Source organism: Tamandua tetradactyla, chromosome 2, assembly GCF_023851605.1.
Source record: "Tamandua tetradactyla isolate mTamTet1 chromosome 2, mTamTet1.pri, whole genome shotgun sequence".
Lineage (NCBI taxonomy): Eukaryota > Metazoa > Chordata > Mammalia > Pilosa > Myrmecophagidae > Tamandua > Tamandua tetradactyla.
In genome coordinates, this window is record NC_135328.1 from 78,290,246 (window position 1) to 78,313,101 (window position 22,856).

The 22,856-nt window shown below is 38.2% G+C and overlaps 1 protein-coding gene across 2 annotated transcripts in view; it reads right to left on the minus strand.

The window, feature by feature from the left end:
* ADAMTSL1 (ADAMTS like 1) overlaps positions 1 to 22,856 on the minus strand; it is a 998,876-nt gene that overhangs the window by 65,121 nt on the left and 910,899 nt on the right. For both annotated transcript variants that reach the window (XM_077148079.1, XM_077148080.1), the window contains 2 exons: positions 21,042 to 21,169; positions 6,531 to 6,659 (listed from right to left, as the gene is read on the minus strand). In XM_077148079.1, coding sequence (XP_077004194.1) covers positions 6,531 to 6,659; positions 21,042 to 21,169 — 257 coding nt within the window. The remainder of the gene's footprint in view (positions 1 to 6,530; positions 6,660 to 21,041; positions 21,170 to 22,856) is intronic.

Consider the following 22,856-nt stretch of genomic DNA (forward strand, 5'->3'; position numbering starts at 1 on the left):
GGATGGAACATCTGAATTCCAAAAAGAAACAGAAACTATAGGGAAAAGAATGGAAAAATTTGAGCAGGGGATCAGGGAACTGAATGATAATATGAAGCGCACAAATATACGTGTTGTGGGTGTCCCAGAAGGAGAAGAGAAGGGAAAAGGAGGAGAAAAACTAATGGAAGAAATTATCACTGAAAATTTCCCAACTCTCATGAAAGACCTAAAATTACAGATCCAAGAAGTGCAGCGCACCCCAAAGAGAATAGACCCAAATAGGCTTTCTCCAAGACACTTACTAGTTAGAATGTTAGAGGTCAAAGAGAAAGAGAGGATCTGAAAGCAGCAAGAGAAAAACAATCCATCACATACAAGGGAAACCCAATAAGGCTATGTGTAGATTTCTCAGCAGAAACCATGGAAGCAAGAAGACAGTGGGATGATATATTTAAATTACTAAAAGAGAAAAACTGCCAACCAAGACTTCTATATCCAACAAAATTGTCCTTCAAATATGAGGGAGAAATTAAAACATTTTCAGACAAAAAGTCACTGAGAGAATTTGTGACCAAGAGACCAGCTCTGCAAGAAATACTAAAGGGAGCACTAGAGTCAGATACGAAAAGACAGAAGAGAGAGGTATGGAGAAGAGTGTAGAAAGAAGGAAAATCAGATATGATATATATAATATAAAAGGCAAAATGGTAGAGGAAAATATTATCCAAACAGTAATAACACTAAATGTTAATGGACTGAATTCCCCAATCAAAAGACATAGACTGGCAGAATGGATTAAAAAACAGGATCCTTCTATATGCTGTCTACAGGAAACACATCTTAGACCCAAAGATAAACATAGGTTGAAAGTGAAAGGTTGGGAAAAGATATTTCATGCAAATAGCAACCAGAAAAGAGCAGGAGTAGCTATACTAATATCCAACAAATTAGACTTCAAATGTAAAACAGTTAAAAGAGACAAAGAAGGACACTATCTACTAATAAAAGGAACAATTAAACAAGAAGACATAACAATCATAAATATTTATGCACCGAACCAGAATGCCCCAAAATATGTGAGAAATACACTGCAATCACTGAAAAGGGAAATAGACACATATACCATAATAGTTGGAGACTTCAATTCCCCACTCTCATCAATGGACAGAATATCTAGACAGAGGATCAATAAAGAAACAGAGAATTTGAACATTACAATAAATGAGCTAGACTTAACAGACATTTATAGGACATTACATCCCAAAACAGCAGGATACACCTTTTTCTCAAGTGCTCCTGGATCATTCTCAAAGATAGACCGTATGCTGGGTCACAAAGAAAGTCTCAACAAATTTAAAAAGGTTGAAATCATACACAACACTTTCTCGGATCATAAAGGAATGAAGTTGGAAATCAATAATAGGCAGAGTGCCAGAAAATTCACAAATACGTGGAGGCTCAACAACACACTCTTAAACAACCAGTGGGTCAAGGAAGAAATTGCAAGAGAAATTAGTAAATATCTCGAGGCGAATGAAAACAAAAACACAACAAATCAAAACCTATGGGATGCAGCAAAGGCAGTGCTAAGAGGGAAATTTATTGCCCTAAATGCCTATATCAGAAAAGAAGAAAAGGCAAAAATTCAGGAATTAACTCTCCACTTGGAAGAACTGGAGAAAGAACAGCAAACTAACCCCAAAGCAAGCAAAAGGAAAGAAATAACAAAGATCAGAGCAGAAATAAATGAAATTGAAAACATGAAAACAATAGAGAAAATCAATAAGACCAGAAGTTGGTTCTATGAGAAAATCAATAAGATTGATGGGCCGTTAGCAAGATTGACAAAAAGAAGAAGAGAGAGGACGCAAATAAATAAGATCAGAAATGGAAGAGGAGACATATCCACTGACCTCACAGAAATAAAGGAGGTAATTACAGGATACTATGAACAACTTTAAGCTAATAAATACAACAATTTAGATGAAATGGATGGGTTCCTGGAAAGGCATGAACAACCAACTTTGACTGAAGAAGAAATAGATGACCTAAACAAAGCAATCACAAGTAAAGAAATTGAATCAGTCATTCAAAAGCTTCCCAAAAAGAAAAGTCCAGGACCAGATGGCTTCACATGTGAATTCTACCAAACACTCCAGAACAATTAGTACCAACTCTCCTCAAACTCTTCAAAAAAATCGAAGTGGAGGGAAAGCTACCTAATTCATTCTATGAAGCCAACATCACCCTCATACCAAAACCAGGCAAAGATATTTCAAAAAAAGAAAACTACAGACCAATCTCTCTAATGAATATAGATGCACAAATCCTCAACAAAATTCTAGTAAATCGAATCCAACAACACATTAAAAGAATTATACATCATGACCAAGTAGGATTCATCCCAGGTATGCAAGGATGGTTCAACATAAGAAAATCAATTAATGTAATACACCATATCAACAAATCAAAGCAGAAAAATCACATGATCATCTCAATTGATGCAGAGAAGGCATTTGACAAGATTCAACATCTTTTCCTGTTGAAAACACTTCAAAGGATAGGAATACAAGGGAACTTCCTTAAAATGATAGAGGGAATATATGAAAAACCCACAGCTAATATCGTCCTCAATGGGGAAAAATTGAAAACTTTCCCCCTAAGATCAGGAAGAAGACAAGGATGTCCATTATCACCACTATTATTCAACATTGTGTTGGAGGTTCTAGCCAGAGCAATTAGACAAGAAAAAGAAATACAAGGCATCAAAATTGGAAAGGAAGAAGTAAAACTATCACTGTTTGCAGACGATACGATACTATACGTCGAAAACCTGGAAAAATCCACAACAAAACTACTAGAGCTAATAAATGAGTACAGCAAAGTAGCAGGTTACAAGATCAACATTCAAAAATCTGTAGCATTTCTATACACTAGCAATGAACAAGCTGAGGGGGAAATCAAGAAACGAATTCCATTTACAATTGCAACTAAAAGAATAAAATACCTAGGAATAAATTTAACTAAAGAGACAAAAAACCTATACAAAGAAAACTACAAAAAACTGTTAAAAGAAATCACAGAAGACCTAAATAGATGGAAGGGCATACCGTGTTCATGGATTGGAAGACTAAATATAGTTAAGATGTCAATCCTACCTAAATTGATTTACAGATTCAATGCAATACCAATCAAAATCCCAACAACTTATTTTTCAGAAATAGAAAAACCAATAAGCAAATTTATCTGGAAGGGCAGGGTGCCCCGAATTGCTAAAAACATCTTGAGGAAAAAAAACGAAGCTGGAGGTCTCGCACTGCCTGACTTTAAGGCATATTATGAAGCCACAGTGGTCAAAACAGCATGGTATTGGCATAAAGATAGATATATTGACCAATGGAATCGAATAGAGTGCTCAGATATAGACCCTCTCATCTATGGACATTTGATCTTTGATAAGGCAGTCAAGCCAACTCACCTGGGACAGAACAGTCTCTTCAATAAATGGTGCCTAGAGAACTGGATATCCATATGCAAAAGAATGAAAGAAGACCCATATCTCACACCCTACACAAAAGTTAACTCAAAATGGATCAAAGATCTAAACATTAGGTCTAAGACCATAAAACAGTTAGAGGAAAATGTAGGGAGATATCTTATCAATCTTACAATTGGAGGTGGTTTTATGGACCTTAAACCTAAAGCAAGAGCACTGAAGAAAGAAATAAATAAATGGGAGTCCCTCAAAATTAAACACTTTTGTGCATCAAAGAACTTCATCAAGAAAGTAGAAAGACAGCCTACACAATGGGAGACAATATTTGGAAACGACATATCAGATAAAGGTCTAGTATCCAGAATTTATAAAGAGATTGTCCAACTCAACAACAAAAAGACAGCCAACCCAATTACAAAATGGGAAAAAGACTTGAACAGACAACTCTCAGAAGAGGAAATACAAATGGCCAAAAGGCACATGAAGAGATGCTCAATGTCCCTGGCCATTAGAGAAATGCAAATCAAAACCACAATGAGATATCATCTCACACCCACCAGAATGCCCATTATCAACAAAACAGAAAATGACAAGTGCTGGAGAGGATGCGGAGAAAGAGGCACACTTATCCACTGTTGGTGGGAATGTCAAATGGTGCAACCACTGTGGAAGGCAGTTTGGTGGTTCCTCAAAAAACTGAATATAGCATTGCCATACGACCCAGCAATACCATTGCTAGGTATCTACTCAAAGGGCTTAAGGGCAAAGACACAAACGAACATTTGCACACCAATGTTTATAGCAGCGTTATTTACAATTGCAAAGAGATGGAAACAGCCAAAATCTCCATCAACAGACGAGTGGCTAAACAAACTGTGGTATATACATACGATGGAATATTATGCAGCTTTAAGACGGGATAAACTTATGAAGCATGTAATAACATGGATGGACCTAGAGAACATTATGCTGAGTGAGTCTAGCCAAAAACTAAAAGACAAATACTGTATGGTCACACTGATGTGAACCGACATTCGAGAATAAACTTGGAATATGTCATTGGTAACAGAGACCAGCAGGAGTTAGAAACAGGGTAAGATAATGGGTAATTGGAGCTGAAGGGATACAGACAGTGCAACAGGACTAGATACAAAAACTCAAAAAATGGACAGCACAATACTACCTAATTGTAATGTAATTATGTTAAAACACTGAATGAAGCTGCATCTGAGCTATAGTTTTTTTGTTTGTTTGTTTTTTGTTTTTTCTTTTTCCTTTTTTTCTTTTTTATATATATTTTTTATTTTTTTCTCTATATTATCATTCTATATCTTTTTCTGTTGTTTTGCTAGTTCTTTTCCGAAATTGAGGCAAATGTACTAAGAAATGATGATCATACATCTATGTAATGATATTAAGAATTACTGATTGCATATGTAGAATGGAATGATTTCTAAATGTTGTGTTAGTTAATTTTTTTTTTAGTTAATAAAAAAAAAAAAAAAAAAAAAATCCAAGATCTAGCTGCTCTTTGGAAAAAAACATAACCTAAATTAACATCTTCCTCCCATTTACTCTTAAATATATATATTTTTTCTGGGAGTTATGCATCACAAATGAAGGTAAACTATCAGATGTTAGGGCTGATATCGAGGATGAGGAAGTCCTCAGAGCAGGGGGTGCCCCCGCTGCTGTTCCACTGTGTAGGAAGGGACCTGGTGTGGGTGTGGAGAAGCCATAGTGGGTACAGCTGAGGAACACAGCAGGCAGGGGACTTCAGCTGCCCCCTGGGACTGAGTCGTTTGTTTTTCTTTCTTTTGTCGGTGTGAAAGTCCCTAGTGAGATGTTACAAACTTGGAGTCCATGGGATGGAGAATTAGTAGCTGGGTTTTGTTCAGTGGTATGTTACTGGTGTTTTTAATGGAAGATAATACCTTTAGAAAGAACATATGACCGATCCCTACGGTCCTCTACTTCTCCTCTTCCTTGTTACCTCCTGGCCCTGTAACCTTTTGAGGGTACAAGGCCTACCCAAGGGCAAGGCCTATTTCACAACTGCTAACAGCACTGGTGATTTTCTCCAATGACCCTTACCCACTTCTGATTTGATTAACTTCCAAGTTCCTACTGTCTTACCCCTGCCATCTCTCCCATGTTCACGTATTCTTTACCTTTATACTACCAATACCCTGAGTTCAGGCCCCCTGTTACCTCTCCTCTGAACTATTATGGTGACTTCTTTTTTTAAAGAAATATTTTTATTGATAAAACAACATACAACACAAACACTGTTTTTTTTTTCTTTACATGGGCAGGCACTGGGAAATGAACCCGGGTCCTCTGGCATGGCAGGCAAGCGTTCTTGCCTGCTGAGCCACCATGGCCCGCCCCACAAACACTCTTAACATACAAACATTCCATACACGGTATACAATCAAGGGCTCACAGCATCATCACATAGTTGTCTATTCATTATGATGACTTCTCAACTGGCCTCTCTGCCCACAGCCATTACCACCTTCTTCAATCCATTTTATATTCTCCTGGTGGCTTACTTTTCTGGAAGCATGGCACCTTTAAGGTCCCTCTTTATCTGCTTTTAAAGTCCTTGACCAGGCATTCAAAATCTCACGTGGCCCAGCCACAACCCACCCTGCTAATGTTTAGCTCCTCCACACCATTTCTGAGCTTGGGCATGAGCAGACTAAAGCACTACTGCTCCCTGTACAGCGTTGAGGCTTTCCTACTCCCACAAATTTTCTAACACTTTTCTATCCACTTGGAGCACCCACTGTTCCCATCTTTGCATGTTCACATTCTATCAGTATGCAAGGCTCAGATTAAAAACTGATCTGTCTCAATCAATTAATTCTTCCTTCTCTAAGCTTTTATAGAACTTTCCATTTTCAGAATGCCTGAGGCTAATGCCTTATCTTTCCTGGCACCAAATCCCTGAGAGTAGGATTTGTGTCTTATTTATCTTTGTATTCCCCAACCTTGCCCAGTGCTCCATTAATTTTAGAGTGAATGAATATAAGCATGAATTTCTCACCTGCAACTTGGCAGTTAATTGTCACATTCACTCCCCTCACTGTTTTGATGGTGCTTCCTATATCAACCGTGATTGCAGGTTCCTCTGTGTTGATCACAGTCAATCGTGACGTTTTTACCAGTGGCTTTCCTGAAGATGAGAATGAGTGCAAGAATTTATTAAACAGTGGCTGCGAATTGGGGACTTCCTCTGAAACCTGGAATTACCAACAATGAACATCTGGTACACCCAGGCCTTTTCTGATAACCCTGCTTCCTTTTGAAATAATTGTAATTGCACAATATAGTAACCAGTCAACCAACCAACCACACACCTATCTATCTACTGCCCAGTTATCAGAAAAAGAACAAGCATTGACGAGTCTGAGGATAGTATAAAACAAGCTGGGATGACTTGCTCATTTTATCAGTAACAAATTATCCCACACCTTACATTTTTAAGGGTTTATTTTTTAAATTGACCTTTTTATTTGGAAATAATTGTTAATTCAAATGGAGTTTTAAGAAATAATACTGCTGTATACTCTTTATGTAGTTGTCTGCAATCTTACAAAACTAGAGTACAATTTCATGATGAGGATACTGGCATTGATAAAGTCAAGAGCGATGACATTTCCATTACCACAGTGATTTCCCACATGGTCCCCTCTCCTTCCTGTACCCCTGGCAATCACTAATCTGTTATTCAATTCTATAATTTTGTCATTTCAAGAATGTTCTGTAAATAGACTCATACAATAAGTAACATTTTATGATTAGCTTTTTTTTCCTTCACTCTGAATAATTCTCTTAGAGTGTTCCAGGTTGTTGTTGCATGTATTGATAGTTCATTCTTTTTTGTTGCTGAGGGGCAGTCCATGGTGTGGATGCATCATAGTTTGTTTTAACCATTCACCTATTGAAGGACATGTTGGTTGATTCCAGATTTTGACTCTTATGAATAAAGCTAGTATAAACATTCACATTAAGGTTTTTGTGTGAACTAAAGTTTTTATTTTTCTGGGATAAATGCCCGGGAGTGCAGTCATTAGGTCATATGGTAGTTGTACATTTAGTTTTTAAAGAAACTGTCAAACTGTTTTCCAGAGTGGCTGTGGCATTTAAATTCCCCCCAGAAGTATATGAGTGATCCAGTTTCTCTGCATCTTTGTCAACATTTGGTGTTGTTGTTCTTTATTTTAGCCATTCTGATAGACATAATATCTCATTGTGGTTTTAATTTGTACTTCCCTGATGACTAACAATGTTAAACATCTTTTCATGTGCTTATTTGCCATCCATAAATACTCTGGTGAAATGTTTCTTCTTATCATTTGTACATTTTCTAATTGAATTGCCCGTATTTTTACTGTTGAGTTTTGAGAGTTCTTTATATTCTAGATTCTAGTCTTTTTTTCAGATACACAGTTTGTGAATGCTTTCTCCCATCCTGTAGCTTAAAACTAATCTTAGAAAAACACGAAGGGCACTGTTCTTTTATTACAGTTTCTTCTTATGACAGCCAGAGTGAGCTTTCTAAAATATGAGTCAGATCAAATAATTTCTCTATTTAAATTACTCAGTGTTTTTTTTCCCTCTAGTGCAATTAGAACAATATTTCAAACTCCTTTTTGTGACCAATCATACCCTACATGCTCTGGCTCAGCAGCCTACCTTCCCTGCCTCACTGAGACCACAATCCCCATTAGTTGCTGTGCTCTGGCCTTCTTTCCCTCGCTCCAACACCCTAGCAGGCATGCACGTCTGCACCCGTCCCCAACATCCCCCTCTTACAGATCCTGCATGGCTGTCTTCAACTTCTAATTCAGGCCTCCATGCAAATATCACCCCTTAGTGGACCTTTCCTAACTACCCCATCTAAAACATGCATTCCCTTCGCTGTACTGCCAGTCACACTCTATCTCATAATCAATTATGTTTTCTTCATAAGCTATTAGAATTCTTGGAATGTATCTTATCTGTCTGTTTTCCTTCCCTGTCCCTCACCATGTAATCTTTATAAGAGCAGAGAGCACATATGTTTTGTTTTCTGTTCCTATCACCTAGTCCTGATGCATGGTAGGTTTTCAATTAATTCCTATTAAATGAATATATATGCACACATATGTGTTCGATGTGCATTTTCTAAAGCTTGTTTTGTTTTCATAACAACTCTGAGAGGTAGGCAGGTAAAATATTGCTATCTTTTTAACTAAACAGAAACTTAGCCTCAGAAAGGCTCCATGATCTGTCCAAGGCCACAGAGCTAGAAAGTAGCAGGGCTTACCTGGATCATCCCACATCTTTAACCTAAAAGAGTTGGGGGTTCCCAACTCTTGTCTGTGTACTAGCCGTCTCAGAACACAAAGGGCATGGATATGGAATAATAAGAAAAGTTACAGAGTCAGAAACTAGAATACAGGTTTCCAGGGGTTGGGTTTGGTACAGGGAATGGGAGAAAGTGGTAATTGGCAGAGTTTCTGTTTGGGGTGATGGGAAAGTTTTGGTAATGGGTGTTGAAGCCAATCGTAGGCCAACATTGTGAATAGAATTAACACCAATGAATTATATATTTGAATGTGGTCAAACAGGAAAATTGTAGGCTAATATATGTTATTTGTGTTAAAAACAAAAGGCCATCAACATAGGACTGAACAATACAAACAGGGAACCTTTATGTAAACAATGGACTATAGTTAAATACAATTATAATAAAATTATTTTATCAATTGTAACAAAGTTATCACACTAATACAAAGGGAAAACTGTGGGTGTGAAACAGGGTATACAAGAACTCTGTATTGTCTACATTCTTTTTCTGTAAGCCTAAAACGTCTCTAATAAACTTACAAAATGCAAAAAGAAATAATCTACTGGGTAAAATGTAATATTTGCCTCATTGTTTTATAAAAACAACTTTGCCAATGGGGAAAAGCAGGGTAGGGAATAAAGAGTTTCAGACTTACAGCTACCGAGTTATTTTTCCTACAGGAATTTTAATAATAAGGGTGGTTTTTATAGCTGCAAGTGTATAGCTATAAAATTCAAATGTCACTGAATTAAATCCAGCCCTTAATTAATTACATTGGGCTTTTGCTCAAAAGTAACGGCCCCTTTTTTTCCCCATCACTAGAGGTACTGTTGATAGCAAATGTTATGTCTGATACCTTCTTCATGATCTATTAAGACAAAAAACAAAGTTATCCCAATATTTATCATCAATAGGAATTTATAACAAAATAAAGTTTCTGAATTAACCTACCTTCTTATATTTATTAGAAAAATGGTGGAATATTTTTTTTGACACCCATTCCAGACTTACTAAAGCTGAATTTCACCTAGTGGACGGAAACTATAATCTGTTTTTAACAACTTTCTAGGTGATTCTGAGATGTAGCCAGGTTTGCTAATCAGTCCATTATACTCTTGCAGTTATTCTTCAACTGGCTCCTCTATCTCAGGAGAGAGCTGTGGAGAATTCTTTTGATAGGCCATTAGTTCTTGATTAGAATTTTTCAAGTTAGAGCTCTTATTTTAATGATCAACGACAAAAAAATCGGTGTAACTTTCTTTTCGATCACCTAATAACTGAACACTGCCACAGGACACCAGAGCCCATGCTTGTGCATATGGTTATAATCACATTTCCATTACTTAGCATTACTTTAATTATGGAAGTTAAGTAAAAAGAAGAGAATGGAGATGCAGAGAAGGAATGAGATGATCAGTTATGTGTTTGCACTAAAAGAAGGCTAAAAAACATCATCCCCCAAAGGGATTTATAACAGGCAAAACAGAAACAATTGCCAAGAGAACTGAATCATCCAACAGGGCTTCTGCACCTGTGGGCTGTGACTCGGCACTCAGGACCGCGCGCCCGTGTGAGCAGTCAGCTAGTCTCAGCAACTCAGCATCAGCCGGTAGATTAAATAAGTGTTAATTTACAGAAATGGAGAGTGTTTACAGATTAGCTTTCACTTAATATATACATTTGTGTTCCAGCTGCATGAGAGATAAAAGCAGAAGAGTTTATGTCTGGTTTTATATCTGTATTTAAGAAAAATAAGGAAACGGATATAAAGACAGGCTTTTCAATTTATCAGGCCTAATGTGAGGGATTAAGCCCTCTAAAGAAAGTCAGACGTAGAAAAAGAAGCACTAAGGGAATCATTTTTGCTCAGACCTCATCATGCCCCTTAGCTTTTGGATTTTTTGGATCAGGGTTCCTGCCTGAAGCAATATCTAACCAGGCAACAGAGCCTGAGCCTCACTGGTGAAAAATGGCAGCCCTTGGATAAAAAGCAAATCTGTGATGTGCTCTGAAATTTGTGTGTCAGTATTGGAGGGAAAGAAGATGACCAAGGAAGGGGTTCCACCTCATGATGGCTTTAAATCAGGGGTGCTTAGCAAACCAGATACCATCCTTATTCTGAAAGAAAAGTAACTCTAGAGAGACAGACAGGGACAGAAGAGCGGCCCCAGGAACAAATGCCCAGAGCTACATTCCTGTGCATAGTCCGAACCCTGGCTCAGACCTCTTTCTCTCATGTGTGACTCCGGGTAAAATCAAAACCCAGTGGGAAAAATCTGAACATATGTGCTTGAAAAATATCTTTGGCCCAGTATAAAGGTGATTGAGAGAGGAGCCAGAAGAGATGGAAGGTTTGTTTTTTGATTGAAGCCAAGAACAGAAAGTATTTTAAGTAACTTTTTCCCAGGGCTGAATTCCAGGTCTCTGCTAATAGAAACTGTTTGAACAGCATGATGCTTTCCATTTTAGGGGCCTTAAGAGAGGCTGACTTGGTATTAACCAAATGCTTTTCCTTTTTCCTGGGCACACTGTTAGATAATCTCCTAGGCTCTTTGCATTAGATACAGACATGTGACTGAAATGTAAGCAGAAGTGAAGTGTGCCACTTCTTGGCCCAACCTGCAAGAACCCTGCTGTGCAATTCTTTGTTTTAGAATTTATATGAACTAGAAATAAACCATCATCTTTTAGCCATCATATGACCACGGGTTGGTTGTTATAGTAGCCAGAAAACTTGAATTGATTCAAATTTATGAAATTTGTTGACTTACTAAATGAAAGAACAAAATGGGTCTCCTTCAATTCTTCTAACATTATGAGACACAAATACCATTTAAAAATGCATTGTTCCTATCCTTAGTCATTAAAAATGAATTGTACTTCAAAGCCTTCAGATTTGCCCTGTTCAGCTGGAGGCCCTCTAGACTAGGAAGTGTGCATCTGCATTCGTTCCCAAGGGCAATAGGAGGACCTGGGAAAGTTGACTGGTAAACTGGGCAATGACAGTAACAGACACTGTAGGAGGCAGATTTGGAGACTACCTGAGAGCTCCAGAAAGGATACATAATTGGCAAATAGCCTTTAGATTCTGACACCAAATTGAGTGATTGGAGATTCAGTAGGACTGAGTGGCAGATATGCATGATAAATTACTGATGCCTGCAGTGGGCATGGGTGTGAGAAAGGGTAGCCTCCAATTCAAGTGCCCTGGCTCCATCACTTAATAGCTGAATGACCTTAGGCAAGTTGTCTAAACTCTTATGCTTTAGTTCTCTACTTCTAAGGTTGCTGAGAGGAATAAATACATTAATGCATGTAATGCTCTTAGCACAATGCCTCAGCAAAGCACAAGGTTTTGATGAACGTTAGCTATCGCTAGCATTGTCGCTGCTATAATGCAATGAGAAAGCACTATGAGGAGACCCACTGGGAACTTCTGACAATCTAAGAAAACACACATAAAAGAAAAGGGTAAAGAAACAAAAAAAGAAGAAAGGTAAGAAGAGAAAGAACAAATATGTTAATGAGAAGGAATTAATCTACTCCTCTTTTGTGAAGGTTTCAGGACAATTAAAAGAAGAGATTGTTTAAATATGACAGCATCTCCCTAAACTTGTATTAATGCCTGGACAGTTGTAGAGAGTTTCAAAATCACACCTAGGCTGGCCTTGTTGGAGACTCCAAAAAGTATCCACTTCCAGAGCAGCTGGTGCAACAACATATGTCATGCTGACTTGCTGGGGACTTCCATGAGATTGTTCAAGAAAAGAGTTATGATATCCATGGCACATCTAAATCCCAATTCAAGAGAAAGTGAACAAGATAGTGATGCCTACTAAATAAAATATTTGAGTATACAGTATTTCGTAAAGCAATGCAGTGTTATAAATTTTAAATATTTTTCAATATCTGAGCTAAGGCTAAGCAAAGAGTATTTAATCCAGAGTTAGTCAACAGATGACTTGTAATGAGCATATCAAAGCAATTCCTTAAGAAATGTGAGCCTCTTCTTACATTAAGAACTTCCACAGGCCCCTCAAAAGGACAACTGGGGTTAAATGTCTGAAAACTCCCTGAAATGAGAATTCCCAGTTGAAGAAATTAAGAGCTTATGGATAAAATCAAGTTTAAGGGACTAAAACTAGTATGACTCTTAGAAATACCAACAACATCGCACACATCTGAAATTTCTAATGATCTATACTATTAATGTTCAGGTAACATCTCCTGCTGGCCAAAAACTTTACTGGGTCTCGCTTACCCTGGCCGTTTCAATACGAATTGCTGTGTTATAGATAATAATCAAATTAACATGCATTTTTTTTTCTCAGTCTGGTTTTCCTTCCAAATATCTTTCACATTATATAGCTTAGGAATTTTTAGCTCCTTCCTGCTGTCTCTCATGCAAGGTGTCCTGGGCTTCCACCTCCTGCCTCTTGAATCAGCATTGTGCCCTTCAGTTGGTTCTGTTTACCCTGCACTCTTGCTCCTCACCAGCCCTCCAGGAACAATTAATAAAGCTCAGCTCTATTTTTCCTCTGATTTGTTATCTTTCTAAGGCTTTGTTGCAAAAGCTCTACTTATTCTTTGCCATCTAGTCTTCTATACCCCAAAAGGGGAGTAAATTTGCAAATGTTAGAATTGCAAGTAAGGAGAATTTATAGCTGGTAGCGGTGGGTAGGAATTGCTATACTTTGTATTTAAGAGATTCACAAAAATTTTAAGTCTAAAAGAGCCCCAAGAGTGCATCTATTTTAAACCCCTTCATTTACAATCAGGAAACAGGTTTACAGTTCTCAATCTGCTGCTATGTTCTGTAATGAGGCAAACACTTGCCCTAGAATTTTACTTATTCTGTTATGACAGGAAGCTTCCCTTTGAGCAATAGTAAAAAAAAAAAAAAAGAAAAACGTTCTCTTCCATCCAAATTCCATGTGGTTTCTGTTGGTGTAATCTAATTAAATAGATCATTATTATATTTTGAGTAACACTCTGACTATATTTGGGAAGTAAGGTTAAATTTTTGAGAGAAGAGAGCATAGAAAATAGAAGATTTAACCACAGGATACTGGTAGCCTTCAGGCTACATCAGGAGCACAAACATGTTAAAGCCTGAAAAGAATTTTTGAAAATTTGAATTAGTTGAGAACATTTAAAAATTGGGGGAGTAAAAAATGTGACTTTTTCTTTGTCTTCTCTTGAAAAATTGGAAGGTTTAGCAGCATAGATTTTCATTTGTCTTTGGCAACAGTCAGATGAAAATGAACTCTGCCCTTCAGACAGTTTATTTCTGAATGGTAAAGTGTTCATCCTTACCCCCCAGAACCTATGGCTATGGCAAAAGGGAATTAGCTTTGTGAGTGGAATTAAGGTTGCTAACCAGTTGACATTAAAATAGACATTAAATTAGTCAGGTGGACTCAATCTAGTCACATACACTCTTCAAAATCAGAAGAGGGAGATACAAGACCAGAGATACAAAGTGGGAAGGACTCAGCCTGGCATCACTGGCTTTGTAGATGGAGGAAGGGAGTCAAAAGCTAGGAATGCAGCCGTCTCCAGAAGCTCAGAATGGCCCTCAGTTTACAGCTAGCAAGAAAACAAGGACCACAGTCTTCAATCACAAGGAAATAAATTCTACCAACCACCTAAATGAGTAGAAAAGGGATGTTCCCTAGAGCCTTCAAAAAGGAGCACAGCCTGTCAATATCTTGATGTTATCCCAATGAGACTATATTGGATTTCTGACCTCCAGAACTGTAAGATAATAAATCTGCATTGTGTTAAGCCTCTAATTTGTGGTAACTTGTTATGGCAGCAATAGAAAACTAATACACAGGGCATATACACTCTCTACTTCACCACAGTCCTCACCACCAAAAAGAAGATAAATGAAAGGCTAATAAACATATGACTCAACAACTTAAGTCATTAGAGAAATGTAAATGAAAACCACAGTGAAATAGCAGTTGACAACCACTAGGCTGACAGTAATAAAAATAGACAATAACAAGTGTTGAAGATGATGTGGAGAAACTGGAACCCTCATACATGGGAGGAATGTAAAATGGTGCAGCCACTTTGGAACACAGTTGACACTTCCTTAACAAGTTAGGCAAAAATGTACCATATAACCCAGCAATTCAACTTCCAGGTATATATAATTAAGAGAAGTGAAAACATATGTTCACACAAAAATTTGTACATGGATGTTCATAGCAACATGATTTATAATAGCCCCAAAGAGGAAACAACCCAAATGCCCATCATCTGATGAACAGATGAACAGAATTTGGTATATCCATATAATGTAATATTATATAACCTTAAAAAGGAATGAAGTACAGCCACTTGCTATAACATTGTTAAACCTTGGAAATATTATGCTAACTGAAAGAAGCCACTCATATAGGACTACATTTTGCATGATTAAATTTATATGAAATATCCAGAACAGGCAAATCTATAGAGATTAGTGGTTACTTGAGGCTGGGGGCACCAGTTAAAAGGTATGAATTTCTTTTTGGGGTAATGAAAATGTTTGAAAGGTGATCATGGTGATGGATACACAACTCCGAATACACTAAAAGATGCTGAATTGTACACTTTAAATAGTTGAATTGCATGGGATGTAAATTATATTTCAATAAAGTTGTTAAATTAAAAAAAATACTGGATTGTTGTGATGGTTACATAACTTCATAATGTTACTAAAAATCACTGAATTCTTCATCTACAATTGGTAAATTGTAGGGTATGTAAATTATATCTCAATAAAGTAAAAAAATTTTAACCTCATTAAACCCTTTCTTGATGATTCAGAGTTGACTTTGTGACTACTAATCATCTTGCACAAAAATTAAAAGGAGTTTCCTTACCCTTGAAATTCTGTTTCGTTGGTATGCCTTCAGTATAAATATTGCAGGGCCCTAAGGACCTAAGGAAATGGGTAGAGCTTAGACTGTCTTTCCTGAACATTCCCAGGCTGCATGGCTACCTTTTCTCTTGTTTCCATCATCATTGTCTAAAACACTTCTTGTCAATGGCAGTGAATCAGATTACTGCCATTACCTCTTTAATCACTCAAGTGAAGGTGATAATTCTTTAGGAGAATAGCAGTAAGCAGTGCTGTCTTAACTTCTTTTGCATGATCTGCTGCAGAGTCCTAGACCAGGGTCCCCATACCTGGTACAGCCAAGTGATGCTATGTCTCTCCTAAAATCTAACCTAGAATATGGTCCATCCTACGCCCTGTCCAATCATTCATTCTTCCATCATTCCATGGGACATATATAGGAATTGCCTTTTAGGGGTTAAAAATGGGCTATCTATGACCATTTGTACTTCCTTATTTCTTTCTTCCAGTCTGCTGGGGAGCAGAGTAAATTAGACTGTCTTGCTATACTTTCATTCATTTTATATAAGTTTATAAAGTCGAGGGGGTCTTTAGTGGGTTTTTTGCACATCTATATATATATATATATTGAAGAAAACTTGAGAATCTTTCAGTATTCTATCAGAAAATGGCTGTCCCTTGAGGGCAGCTTGAATTAGTCAATGGTCACTACTGAGTTGTTCAGGGCACCATGGAGAACACAGGCAAACTTTCCTCTTATCCTTCCTTTTGATCTCCTGCACTGAAGCAAACCCTCCTTTGTTAGCATTTCCCCATGTTGACAAGGCCCTCTCTGAGTCTAACTCCGGAGTAAGCAAAATCCTTCTCTGGTTAACAGACCTGTTGGATGAAAAACTTCATAAATATCAATCTGAAGTGACTCAAATGATGAAAAACTTAGGAAATTGCTTATATTTTATTACAGCTACTAAATCATGATGGGGAAGGGCAGAGAAAGAAGAATTTCAAGAAATAACTGCCTTTTATTTTTATTTTCCCAGGGAGAATTCTGTGATCTCTTTATTAGACACAATATGTGTCAGCTATTCAACTCGTAAAAAAAAAAAAAGGCAGAGAAACATGCCAGGAAAGGAGAAATATTTTCTGTCTCTCCCTTCCTGTGAAAACTTCAGATGAGCTCATCTGTGTCCTCCCCTTTCAATGAAAGATACACTCATCCCTCAACCCTCATCTTCTTATTTTCCATTGATGATGTCACGCAGGCCTTACAGTATCTCTTTTGTGATCTTATAAAAATCAATGACAACCAAAAACATTTCCCTAATGGCTATGACCTCATCCAATGGTATACACCTGGAGAGGCCTTCATCTGCATTGGTAAGTACAGCTAAGCCCCATGGCCCAGACTGAAGTAATTTACCAGGAAACTACTGCTTTCCTTCAAAATTCTTCCTATACCACTCAGATCTGGAAGTCTTTTTAGCAAGTTGGCTGAGTGCTGAATTGAACTGACCAACATGGGATCTCCAGTCTTTGTGCCCACTTCTGTGCATGCCAGAAGCTTTCCTGTGCCTAAGCCCTGTTTATTCTCAGACACAAAATAACCAAAACTTCAAAACATTAGGTATGTACATTCTAGTAGCATCCTTCAACTCTCTCCCGTTACCCTCCTCTCCTCTGTATGCTGCTCTCACCTACTCTCCTGCCACCCTGCACCCCATCACGTAAATTCGGGTCAGAGAGGAATTTTGTGCCACTTTGTCCACATGGCGGTGAGTTTTCTGGGCTGTCTCAGGGAGGTAGAAAGTAAAAGCAATGTTTTTAGCCATCTCCATAAAGGGGAAACTGGGAGATATTTGTAAGACACTCTTACATCTCTGAGATTTAAAGGTCAGCATATGACAAATGAGTGGAGAAATGAAAGCCACTAAAGATAGTATTTCCCAGGCCCAAAAAGGGCAAACCAAGGATGGTTGTTTTTTTTAACAACCATCTTCTTCTTTTAAGAAGAAGCCACAACCATCTTCTTAAACTAAATGGTGTTTACATGTTTAAAGAAAATCTGTGTAGAGAGTCAGCAATAGAACTAAAATGAATCCGAGAGGCAGAATGGGTAACACACTCAAACCAGGCAATTGGGCACTGGGAGAGGTCCCACTCCAGGGTGGGGGCGTCGGCTAGGACTCCCTCCTGCTGGCCCATGTCAAATATCCCTCACCACAAGCCGCCTCCCCTGCTCAGAAGCCATGCCCTTCCAGTGTTTTTCAGGTGGCTAATTCAGCTGCCCCAGAAACCTGAGACATTAGAGAGGGGTTCTACAAAGGGTCTGTAAGAATACTGGTCTCTGAAAACAGGTCTCTTCTACTGTAAAAGTAAGTTAGTGTTTATTTTGTACATTATCCTCATAATAATAATAGTAATAGCTAACATATATTGAGTGCTTGTTACCCACCAGACACAATTATAAGCATTTGATACGAATGAAAGCATTTAATTTCCACAGGAACACTCTGAGTCAGGTACTGTTATTATCACCATTTTTACAGATAAAGAAACTGAGTTTGAGAGTATCAAGAAGTTGCCCAAGGTTACACAGCTAGCAGGTGCCAGGATTGAAACCCAGAGCACGAGGCTACAGATCCCCCAGGCTTAACTGCTAAGCTATCCCTTCTCTTGTGAATTATTTCAGGCCAATTTCTCTGTATCAAGTCAACTCAGGAGAACTGACAAGACCAAAGTCCTTTCTTTCCTTACCAATTTGAAAGGTATTTGGAACACCTGAGTATCTTGACCCTTCAAAAAAAATTTTGACCTACATTCATACTGAAGTCAAGGCAAATGATTCTGCCATGTCTCTAAAAGTACAACAGTGCTGAGATTTACTATGAAGATTTGATTGCAAATGAATGAATCCATTTCTAAAGTCCATACTTGAGAAATATCAGTGTTAAGGCTGAGAGTGAAGAATAAATAGAAGCAACATTGGGCTAATCTTTTACACATTACAGAATTACTCTCAGGACCTGTTTCATTCTAGAAGAGCTAGAGAAAGAAGAGGAAACTAATATTTATTGAGTGTGAATCATGTGCCTGGCATTGGCCTAAGGGCTTTTTCACACATGCAATCTTATTTAATCTCACAGCTACCCTGTATAATATTATCAATTTCATTTTTATAGATGAGACTTGAGAGTCAGTGAAATTATAAACTTCATTCAAAAGCACACAGCTAATAAGCAGTATAATTGGTAATCAAATTTAGAAATGCATGGTGCCCATTTTTCCCCAAATTAAGGTTTTATTTAGGTTCTCTCTCATATGCTGTTATGCAGGATCTTGATTAGTATATTTGAGGGAAACTGTAACTATCTCTCAATTTTAGGTAGTCCTGTACACACCTATTGTCTTCACTAGTCTGAGGGCATTGTGGGGCAGAAACTCAGGTCTTATTATAAAATAGCTGCTTGGCCTACAATGCTTAGCAGAGGGCATGCTTGGAATAGTTGCTGGTAAGCCATCTAATACTACGACTGCACATACAGTTGATAATCTCAGATAAAGATATAAATACAATCCAACGGTGACATACACATTTTGAGGCTTAAGTTATAAAGGGACAGCTTGACAGATTCGCCAGCAGACCTGAACAAACCCCAGCAGCTGGAGCACAAGGACACAGCTCCCTAAGCCGTGGGTGTGGCTTGTGTGATCATGCTCCATCAGCCAACCCTTACTCCCCCATTCCTGGTGCCTCCTTGGCTGCTCGGCTTCTCCTCTCTGGCTTTGAACCTGTTGCCAGTCTACAACAGTTCCTCTTCAAAGAGCTGAAGACAAGCCTGAAGTTACAACTGCCTTGCTTAATTCCAGACAGGTTTCCATTAATTGTATTAAATTCGGGTGAACAAAGGGTATTTAGTCTGCCACAGAGCTGAACCATATCTGGATAAATATAAACATGAAAGTTAATCCTGTAACAGCCATTACTTGGCAGCAATTAGAAGGATGTCAGCAGTGCCCTTGCTAAGGTGGGTTGGAGGATGGAAGGCAGAAGAGATTTAACAAGATTGGTGCTGAGCATCTGGACTCTCTATAAAAACAGGAATAAAGATCACGACTGGAATACATTAGAGGAAAAGCAAATGTTTTATTCACAAAAAGGGCATTAATAATATCAGTTTTTAAACCTCCCTGGCACCTCTTAGCTTGCTTTATTCACTGCTGACTTTCATCATGGCTGTAGAAACTTCTTGCTAAAGGTCCTTTTCCAGATCAACCTTAGGTCACGGGGGTAGAAATACTGTTGTTAAACAGATATGCAAGGGAGTAGCACGTGTGGCTGAGTATGGTGTGACAACATAATCCCAGCATGGACGATGAGGTCAGTGTGGATGACGCTGGCTTTTCTAGCATCTACTGAGTCATTTGATTTGAGCGGTCACTGAGAAGAACAAATACAAACACGTGCGTGCAGCACACTACCACAAAGACAGTACAACCCAGAACTGAAAAAACAGATCCTTAATTTGGTAGGGTTAGTGGGGAAGGGGAGAGAACAATCAGCTAGGAATTAGGAGACTTTGGTTCCCTTCTCTCAATCACCAGTTGAGCAGTTGTGGAACTTGGTCTCTGTGAAGTAAAGGCATCGGTCCAGCTGGTAACTAAGGTCTCTTTCAGCTTTAAAGGCAAGAACTTTGCCCTATGTAAAAGAGGTTTTATAAAAGTACATTGCTACAATGCTACATCCTTGGGTGAAATTGTACTCTGAGCAGCCATTTTCATAAGTCACTATATGTAGGATGTCTGCCTAACTTCTAAGGCTAAAAAATATCTGCAGGCGTATCAGTGCAAGAGGATGAAATAAAACAGAATAGAAGAGAAGTTCTCCTGAACGCTCCTGCTCCAAGTCACGACCACAGAATTCTAGTCACCTAAGAGTCTTAAAGTCATCTCTGCAACAGGTGAAACAAGGAAAAACACAGGGTCCCAAAAGAACACTCTATGATCACAGCTCATGATACAAGTTCCCCAACATACTACTTACACACATCTCTTAGTGTTCTTTTTGCATGGAATTTCCCCCTCCCCCCATTTGTGCTTATTAATAACTTCTACTCATCTTTCAAGAGCCAACTCTAAGACCTCCCAGCTGGAATTAACTGTCTGTGCACTTTCATTGGGTATTAGTTACAGCATTAATTTAATTTTACCTATACTATGTTTCACCTTCATTTCCTGTAGATTATAAACTTTCTGGAGGCCAGGTTTTGGTTTCATTTACCATGTTTCCCTGAGCTTGTTTGGCATTGTTATAGGTACTTATTCTATAAAGGTTTCTCCATTGAATTGAACAGGAATTTGCGTGTTACCTGCTAATGTGACAGCAATGGAGACAGAGTCATATCCTAGGGCATTTGTGGCATTACAAGTGTAGAAACCCACATCAGCTTCCACTGGTGCCAGAATCTGTAAGGAATCATCTGGTTGTAGAAGAATCCTGGAGCAACAGAAAAGAAATGCAAACCTGGTCAGGTTGGCTGACTCATTTCCAGCATTAAACATTGAGAAGGAACCTCAAGGTATATTCAGGAATCTGTTTTAACAAAGCAATTAGACCAGGAGCAACAACATTTAGGAACCCAGCTTTCCTGCCACTTTAATTGGTGTGATTCTGGTAGCAACTCCAAATAAGGAGGTTCTTGCTTGCCTTTGCAGCTTGTTGATTAGTTCATCTAAATACTACGAGTTGGAGCAGACAGCATACCTACACTGAATACATCAACTAAGAGGAGATACTACAATGTATGATGCAGTTGGATCTGGAGAAGACTTATTTGGAAAAAAAGCAAAGTTACAAACCTTTGTTGGATTATGGAAAGTAGATAGAGCTTCCAGATGTGGAGAAAGGCATCTGTTAAGGCTTGGAAGTGGAAAAGAGAAAGCCAGGAATTGAAGACTGATGAAAAGATCTTGCATACATTTGAAAGAAATTGTATGTGTAATTATCTTTCAATTCTAGGTAGTCATAGTTACATGTATTACCTTTATTAGTCTGTAAGGATTATGGAGAATAAAATTCATGTCTTATTTACTGCTTTAATTCCAACAACACTTGGCAGAGGACTCTTTGTAGAGAGGGTACCCAACAAAATGAAGTAAACCCATCAGGGTCATTGTAAAATAAACTCCAGAATAAACATCATCTAGTTTAGACACTTTTCCTAGTCTGAAAAATAATTATAGGAGTCAAATTGTGAGTGCCTACAATGAGCTTCAAAACCCATTCCAAACTAAATCTACTGTTTTTTTATTTTTTAGATTTATGCCATTTCTAGCAACTACCTGCATCATAGCAGTTCAGCAGATTAATGACAAATGATGACTTGAAGCTGATTTCCTCGTGACTTGGTCATGATTATGACAACGGGAACATCTACATCGAGGTAGGAATCCAGAGGACCGGGAGAGAATGGGGTGAGAAGCGCAGAGCGCAAGGGTTCAGTTGTGCCCTTGGGCTCCTAGTATTAGTCGTCTCCATCTTCGTGATTATTTAAACCTCCCCAAACTAAAGGGACCCAAAGAACTAGTCACCCAATTTCACATTAGCATCATCCATAGGATGCAAGTAGGTGACAAATGCCATTTTTCAGAAATGGAAAAGGAGAACCCACAAGATTTGGTGGTGAAATTAAGAGTAGGAATCAAATCTCCTGCCCCAGCAAGACATTCTCCTCACTATACAATTATTTTCTTGTTAGAAATAATGTAAGTCTCTCCAGATTCTAGACATTTGATGTTCAGTACTGCTTCTAGTCAGCTCTCAATTATTCTGAGGTGGGTGACCAACCTGGAATCAATCAGGTCTCCTCAACTCTGCTTTTGGCCTCATTTCTATTGCACTGGTTAGTCATATCTCCGGTCAGAGGGAAGTCAGGAAACAGAAAAAGTAAGGCTTAATATTAATCTATCTAGTTGTGTATGGGTAATTCCGGTAAAAGGGGAAGTAAATGGTTTTCCATTTCCATAGCTAAAGGGAAGTTTTGGCAATTTGTGCTTGATTTGGCACCCTTCAGAACCATCACCACCATTGCTGCAACAAGTCAAGCTTTTGTGGCATTGAATGAGAAACTTTGTGAGGGATGAACGGGAAGTGATGAGAGTCTGTAATATAACACATCCACTGA